Source organism: Monopterus albus, unplaced genomic scaffold, assembly GCF_001952655.1.
Source record: "Monopterus albus unplaced genomic scaffold, M_albus_1.0 scaffold223.1, whole genome shotgun sequence".
Taxonomy (NCBI): domain Eukaryota; kingdom Metazoa; phylum Chordata; class Actinopteri; order Synbranchiformes; family Synbranchidae; genus Monopterus; species Monopterus albus.
Window position 1 is genome coordinate 1230673 of NW_018128103.1, and position 8364 is coordinate 1239036.

General features: G+C 45.9%; 1 protein-coding gene across 5 annotated transcripts in view; it reads right to left on the minus strand.

The window, feature by feature from the left end:
- The window catches only part of LOC109971390 (ras and Rab interactor 2-like), a 65291-nt gene that overhangs the window by 19985 nt on the left and 36942 nt on the right, over window positions 1–8364 (minus strand). For all 5 annotated transcript variants that reach the window (XM_020619615.1, XM_020619613.1, XM_020619612.1 and 2 more), the window contains one exon: window positions 3433–3505. In XM_020619615.1, coding sequence (XP_020475271.1) covers window positions 3433–3505 — 73 coding nt within the window. The remainder of the gene's footprint in view (window positions 1–3432; window positions 3506–8364) is intronic.

An 8364-nucleotide genomic window follows, 5' to 3' on the forward strand; every position in this document is an offset into this window, starting at 1 on the left:
AATTTGCATTTTCATAGGGAGGAGTTGAAATGTCTTCAGTCAAAGTAACTCCGTTGGTGAGCCGGGGGTCCCGCGTGGGTCCCGTATTCAGCACGAAAGACCAGTGCGCGTTTGTCAAAATGTCGAGCGGGGACGAGAAGAGAGCCGTCGTGAACACCACCAGCATGACTCTCGTCGAATACGCCGATAGACACGAGTACCACGGAGGGGCTCTGCGTTCGGACCAGTCTCTGTTCGTGCCGATCTTCTGCAAAGAATGCTACGGCACCGAGGAGGCGGATTATGCCGAGGCGCTGGCCAACATCGTTTCGTGCGGGAACGACAGGTTCCTCGTGGGGACGTGTAGCGTGTTCGGAGTGGCGCCGGGCGAGATGTACCCGGAGTCGAGAAGAGACTTTATCGTGGGGAACGACGTGTCGTACGCCGGAGCGTGCCACCCGCAGCCCGGCAAGGCCGTGTTCCTGCACAAAGACAAGAAGGACATCGGTCGGGTCAAGTGCTACTGGCACGTGCACAGCAGGACCGTCGACAAGACCTTCCTGTACTGCTGCGTGGCGTGCGACGACAACGAGTACACCAGGGGCGTCGTGACGCCGGAGACGATGAGCATGGGCTTCAGCCTAGGCACGGTGGGCGATAACGAGAGCGGCCCCGTGACAGAGGAGTGTAGCTTGGTCTCCGTGCCCATGAGGCCGGGCTGCTTTTGCACGCTGGTGACGGCTCAGGATCTGGCCCAGACCATGACCAGGATGGGGTTCTCTGTCCTGAAGGACTCCGCGCTCGACGCGGGCCTCAATCCGAAGGAGAGCTCCGGGATGGTCGGCGACGCGTCGGCCGAGGACGTCGAGGGGCAGAGCGTCGCGGAGACCGTGACGTCCCTGAAGAAGGCCGTGCTGGAGCAAACCGCCGAAGTGCGAGTGCTCAAGGACGTGTTAGAGGCCATCAAGGTTCAGAATAGCGTACTGACTCAGAGGCTGAAACGTCCCGACGATCCCGACGTGCTGTTCACGGTGCGAGGAGCTCGGGATTTCACCCGACGTACCGGGGTGAAAACTAAACTCTGCGCCGGTATTAAGCCTACTGACGAAGACGCTAACGCTAGCGGAGCGACTAAACCCGAGCGAGGGACGGAAGAGGATGCGATGGCTCAGACTCACATCGACGAGCTGATCAAGCTTTTGCAGCAGCAGCAGCAGGAGCCGCCGAAAAAGCATGAAACATAAGGGTGCATACATCCATTTGAATAAAAGCATGTATGCACACATACATAATTATACAAAATAAAATGAAATAAACAAAAAAACAATGTTTATTGACCAAAGGTGTAGGCTGAAGCTAAAGCTTATTATGCCTACCCTTACTCCACACAAGCAGCACTAAAGGACATAAATTTAATCTAAAAAAATACTTGTATTCTGAATATATATTTAGAAGAACATTCATTATGATTATTATTTTCATCATGGGCAGCACAGTGGCGCAGTGGTTAGCGCTGTTGCCTCACAGCGAGAGGTTCCTGGGACCTTTCTGTGTGGTGTTTGCATGTTCTCCCCATGCTTGCGTGGGTTCTCTCCGGGTACTCCGGCTTCCTCCCACAGTCCAAAGACATGCAGGTTGATTGGTGTCTCTAAATTGCCCATAGGAGTGCATGTGCGTGTGTGTGGTTGTTCATCTATGTGTTAGCCCTGCGATGGATTGGCGACCTGTCCAGGGTGTACCCCACCTTTGCCTGATTGCCGGCCGGGATTGCCCCCCATTCCCCCCATTCAGGGCTCAAACTTATCTGTCAATTTGGTGAAGAGGTTGGAATCTGGATTGATTGATTGCTTCTGTGGACAGGTCTCTTTTATACAGGTAACCAGCTGAGAGGGCTCCCAATGTCAGCTCGTTACCTGTATAAAATACACCTGGGAGCCAGAGATCTTGCTGACTGATAGGGGATCAAATACTTATTTCATTCATGCAAATGCAAATTAATGTATAACTTTTTTTGTAATGCATTTTTCTGGATTTTTTTGGTATTGTTGTGTCTCTCACTGTTCAAATAAACCTACCATTGAAATTGTAGACTGATCATTTCTTTGTTAGTAGGCAAACTTACAAAATCAGCTGGGGTTCAAATAATTTTTTCCCTGACTGTTCCTAGGACTGCACTCTTCTGGACATAGATCTCAGATGTTGTTCCTGGGATCTGTTGGAGCCACTGTCCCAGTTTGGGGGTCACAGCCCCCAATGTTCCTATTACCACGGGGACCACTTATGCCTTCACCTTCCACATCTTTTCTAGCTCTTCTTTCAGCCCTTGGTATTTCTCAAGCTTCTCATGTTCCTTCTTCCTGATGTTGCTATCGCTCAGGATTGCTACATCTATCACTACAGCCTTCTTCTGTTTGTCCACCACTACTATGTCCAGTTGGTTGGCCATTACCAGTTTGTCACTTTGTATCTGGAAGTCCCACAGGATCTTAGCTTGGTCATTCTCAACCATCTTTGGAGGTGTATCCCATTTTGACTTTGGGACTTCCAGCCTTAGCACAGATGTTTCTGCACACTATGCCAGCCACTTGGTTATGGCGTTCTGGTAGGATTTTTCGATATCAGCTACTTCTTCTATTTGATGGTGTTACATACCGTGCAGAGGTTTGTCCTTCCACGAAGGTTCCTGCTCTTCCTTCTCTTGTTCCTATGGTTTCTGCTGCCTGAAGGTATTCACTAAGCAGGTCATCATTCAGGGCCATCTCCCAGATGTATTCATGGGTCTTTGTTGTTTCATCCTGGATAGTGGTTCTGACGCTCACTAATCCTCAGCCTCCTTTCTTCCGCTTAGTGTAGAGTCTCAGGATGCTGGATTTGGGGTGAAACCCTCGGTGCATTGTAAGGAGCTTCCTTGTCTTGATGTCAGTGGCCCGTATTTCCTCCTTTGGCCAGCTTATTATGCCAGCAGGGTATCCCGTAATATTATGCATTCCATAATTATTGTAATTTCTCTTCCTTTTTGCTTTTAATTAAACTTTTAATCTCAGCCTTACTATATTTTATTGCTATACAAACATCTCTTTTTAAGTGCAGCTTTTGCATAGTTATCTGCCAGTTCATTGCCTTCCACCCCGATATGTACAGGAACCCAAATTAATCTAACATCTATTCCGACCCTCTTACTTCTGACTATCACACAAGCTATTTCAAGAATTATGTCATGCCTCTATTCTGACTGAATGCACCCAATACTCAATAAAGAACTGCTAGAATCTGATCCAATTAGGACTTTTAATGGCTTATTTTCTTCTACCCATTGTAATGCTATTAAAATAGCTATTAATTCTCCTGTGTATACTGAGAGATTATAACTAATCTGTTTATTTGACATCAAACATGGATCACATGAGAGTGGTTTGTATTTCTTTGTGTAATCATTTGTAACTCTGAACTCACCTGCTGATGCAGCAGAAAGCCACCAAATGGAAAAGGTCTCCAAAGCTCAGGCCTGATCCCTCCAAAGAGAAAGCTGTAGAAACACAGAACATTAATCTAGATCAAAGAAATGACAAGTTTGTGAACGCCTAAGATCATAATGACTCTGCTTCAGTGTATGCATGCATCAGCTTATTTCACTGCCAAAGGACAAAGACAACATGGCTCAGAAATAAGCACAAAAACCAAGGGCCAAGTTTTACACCCGTGCAAATAAAGGAAGGGTTGAATTTCTCCTTACAATCCCTAAAGTAAATTGAAGGGGTAAAAGAATCAGACCGATATTAAAAACATCAGATAAATAAGAGGAAAAAATACCAACAGGAATAACTGTAGTGGTAAACACTATCCCCATATGAACTCAAATGATAGCTTTGTGAATTTGTAATAGATTGAGAACATGTTTGTTTACAACTTGGCACACAACCAAACATGACCAAAGGGAAAAGGCAAATGCAGTATGCTTTTACACACACACTGTATATACTGCGTAGTGTATATACTAATGCTACTATACAAGTAACCCCAGCGAGAGGGGGTTACATACGGAAGATTTGGGACCTATGGATACTTCAAAACACAACATCTAGACTAACACCGAAACAACTAATAGCTCAGTGCTGTAACATCTGCGAGAAGCACCTGCTATCACAACTAGAGATTGATGAAATACAACACGAATGCTACGGCAAGGGGGAGCCAGGACTACAGGTCACGGAGGAGATATCATCACCCACACAATTGGAGATTGGGTACCAAGCCCCGGTAACAAGCCCAGATGAGTTTAATGCACTAGCAGCTGACCTGAGATTGAAGATTGCAACTAAGATGGACACCTGGAACCTCCGTGGCCAGTTACCAAGACTAAGTGAAGTGCCTTCTAAAAGGCTATTAGAGGACGTGAATGCAGCACTATGAACAATCCCTACTACGGCCTTCACTGAGACCAACAAGCTGATATACACCATAGCAACCACGATGTTTGAGATGCTTGGCTATAAGTTCAACAAAGGCCACAAGGAGCAGTATCCTTCATGGAGAAGGAGGTTGGAGGCCAAGATCAAGGCAGCAAGGAGAGAAGTTAGCCAGCTATCGGAATTGCAGAGAGGCATGATGAAGAAAGGGGTAACTAAGAAATACAACACTCTGTTCACACCTGAGGCCTTAGAGACTGCCAAGCAAAGGCTCACAGCCCTGGCCACCCAGTTGAAGAGTACACCCGAGAAGTTGAAGCCAGGAGAATAAACTGAATGTTGTTCACTGAGCCATCCAAGGTGTACTCTCGGTAGCAGGGTAATAACATGAGAGCAGATCCACCAAGGCTGGAGACTGAACAATTCTAGAAGAACATAAGGGAGAAGGAGGCATCACATAACAACAATGCCCACTGGCTGGTGGACCTGAGAGCAGACCACAGCACACTCCCTGAATCATCACAATGGCAGACATCCAAGAGAGGGTCTCAAGTATGAAGAGCTGGACAGCACCAGGCCTTGACATAATCCACGCCTACTGGTTACAGAAACTAACTTCACTCCATGAGTGCCTGGCAGGACAAATGAACCAGCTACTAATGGATGGAACCCACCCTGAGTGGTTAACCAAAGGTCGGACAGTCCTGATCCTGAAGGACACTCAGAAGGGAGCACTACCTTCCAACTACCGCCCAATAACCTGCCTCTGCACAACATGGAAGTTCCTGTCAGGCATCATAGCAGCTATGATGGGCAGGCACATGGCTCAATACATGAGCAGGGCTCAGGAAGGAATTGGTAGTAATACCAAAAGGAGCAAAGCACCAGCTGCTGGTTGATAAAGTAGTCACTCGAGACTGCAAGACCAGGCATACCAACCTGTGCACTGCCTGGATTGACTACAAGAAAGCCTATGACTCAATGCCTCACACATGGATCCTGGAATGCTTGGAACTGTACAACATCAACAGGACTCTAAGAGCCTTTCATCAAGAACTCAATGGGAATGTGGAAAACAACCCTAGAGGCAAACTTCAAGCCAATTACACAAGTCAACATCAAGTGCTCTTTTCCCGCTATGTCCCCTATGTCCAGAAGAGTGCAGTCCTAGGAACAGCTAAGATACTGGGCCTCTGGTAGAGGACCCGAGCTTGAAGGAAGGAATAGAAGACCGTCCCAAAGTGGGGGGTGAGTGGGGGATTTTTTTTTTTTTTTTTTACTGTATATATAAGAACTGTGTTAGTAATTAGGGACAAAGATAAGAAGAACATATAAAAAGAAATGACTGAAATGTGCAAGTACACAACTTGGTAAAATTGAGTATGTTTTAGTTTTGTCACTACATTTAAGTCCAGATAAAACACATCTACACAATAAAATAACAGCAAAAAATGCATAATCAAAACAAATACATCAATCAGTAAAATTGTTAAAAGCCAGTGAATACAAATGCGTTTTGAGAAGTGATTTAAAAACAGCCAGGTTTGGAGCAGATCTAATATCCAGTGGCAGACCATTCCACAGTATAGGAGCCCGAACAGAAAAAGCTCGGTCTCCCCAATGTTTCTGTCTGGACTTCGGTACTTCCAGGAACAACTGGTTAGAAGACCTACGTGTCCTTTCAGGAGCATAAAAACTCACAAGCTCAGAGATATATGAAGGTGCTAGACCATGTACAGCCTTATAGGCAAACATCAACAATTTAAAATCAATCCTAAAACAAACAGTAAGCCAATGGACTGAGGCAAGAACTGGAGTTACAGTATGAAACCCGAAAAAAACTTAGAAAATTTTTAGGTCGAAGACGTTTCACCTCTCATCCAAGAGGCTTCATCAGTGCTGCCCAACTGGCGTTGAGCCAGAGATATTTATCCCCATCGGTGGGGTTTCAGTCCTTTGATGCCCAACGAGTCGTTATAGCCCAGTATCGGTGAGCGTCGTTACCTGTCTTGGAACCCTCACCTGTGGGCCGACGCCTGTTGTCCTGGTGAGCATGTTTGGGCAGAGATCTCAAAACAGAGTTGTACATGGATGACAAGTTGTGTCTTAGTCACACATAAAGTCATTATAAAAAAACCTAGTCCAGTTGATTTTTTAAAAGGTTTTTCAGCTTGCTATGACCTGGATGACCGAGAATCTGCACGGACATATATGAAACCTCGCATCAGATAACCATTTAATTCAGGTACAAAACCACCACTGTGTGGTGCAGGGGATGGGAGGGGTCATGCATGATGGATGTTAGTTTTACCCCCCCCCCCCCCCCCACACACGCCGTAGTCACCCACCAGCAGCTCTCCTCATCGGCACCATCCAGTCTGGGCCAGCCTTCCTACAGCTACCGTCTCTCTCACTTCCTTTCTTAATTTCCCTCCGGCTGGAGAATAGACAGACTCATCTCAACTGAACTCACTTTGAGGGATAGTGAATGAGTGCCGTGATTACAGAATTTGATACCAATAAGGGACGTAAAATTCACATTTTATAAGTGAATTTCTGCTACCTAGTAGCAGTTGTCTCCCCAAATTGTCTGATTCCTTTTTGATTTCCCTCCGGCTGGAGAATAGACAGAGAGTCATCTCAACTGAAGAGATGCTCTTTGATACATTCCACACGTAATAATGGCACAGGGAAATCGCCAGTTTATTATTTTTCATGGAATGTGTGGGTGGTTAACTGCACAACAGGCTGATTAAAACGTTGTTCACAGGCGTATCACGACTGAATAAGTAGGTTCGGCTGTGAGAATTCACTGTGACTCGACGTGCCTTTTGCAGCTGTGTACTGTGTCCGGGAGGGAATAGGCTTACGGGGAACTGTATTAGCTTATGGTGGCGCCTGTTCTTGTGAGATAAAACGGTGTTAATCGGCTGGGAATCAACCCCCAGGACCTGCGCACATCAGAAATTAGGCTGATGTAGAATGTTCGCAGAGTCAGCTGGTTTTCACTGGGCCAAGAGCCTCTCATAACTGAGAGCGTCACATGTGGCATTTATTTTTCATTATGGCTGATTGGCCTTTCTTCCAGACCTGAATAATATCACAATCTGGGACTTTAGGTGCTATTTTGTATCAGCTGTTAAACAAATGGCTTGGCACACTGAGTTCAAGCAAATATTGTAGTGAAACACAGCGTTTTGTAACATGGGCTGAAAAAATGTGTGAGAAAGGAATGTTCAGTGCCTATGACGAAGCCCCCCAAGAGGAGGGAGCTGTAAGATTGTATATTAAACAAGCAGCTCGCTCAGCTGCTAAAGCACGTCTGCGTGACAGTACAGCGTCTTTACTACAGAAACACAAAACAGAAGCTAAAGTTAAACACTGTGAGACATTCCTTCAGGACTGTCTCTGTTTTTTGGCTCAATTTGAAAAAATTCAGAAAACCACAGCCAGTGGAAAAGAAACACACAAGTCTGCCTCTATTCGGTGGTACACATACACAGACAGATTCCAGCTCAGAGGAATCTCGAGGTCACTCACACACACACACCCTCAGCCCCCCCTCCTCACTCTTAAACTTCTCTGCATGAAAGCAGCTGGGACACAAAATTTCAAAGTAATGCACAACACCAGATGCCATTAGTTACCCCTGCCGTGAGTAATCAAAATGTTTCACTGTTAGTTGTTGTACACGGGGGAATATTACAGACAGCTGCTTTTCCTAATAAAGAAAAGGACTGGCGTAGCGCTCAACAATATCTGGACGGTGTTAGAGCGGAGTCTGAAGCACAGACTGCTGCTCTCAGGAATGAAGCTTGCGCTTCTGGCCAATATAGTACTTCTGTAGTTTCAAATCCTGTGAAAAAGTTGCAAAAAGCGTGTGGCTGGTCTCTGAAGAAGTTCCTTGTTGGTGGGACAATCTCTCATTTCATCATTCGTTTCTACTTTCTTCCTCCTGTTCCCGTTATCTTCTTGCATG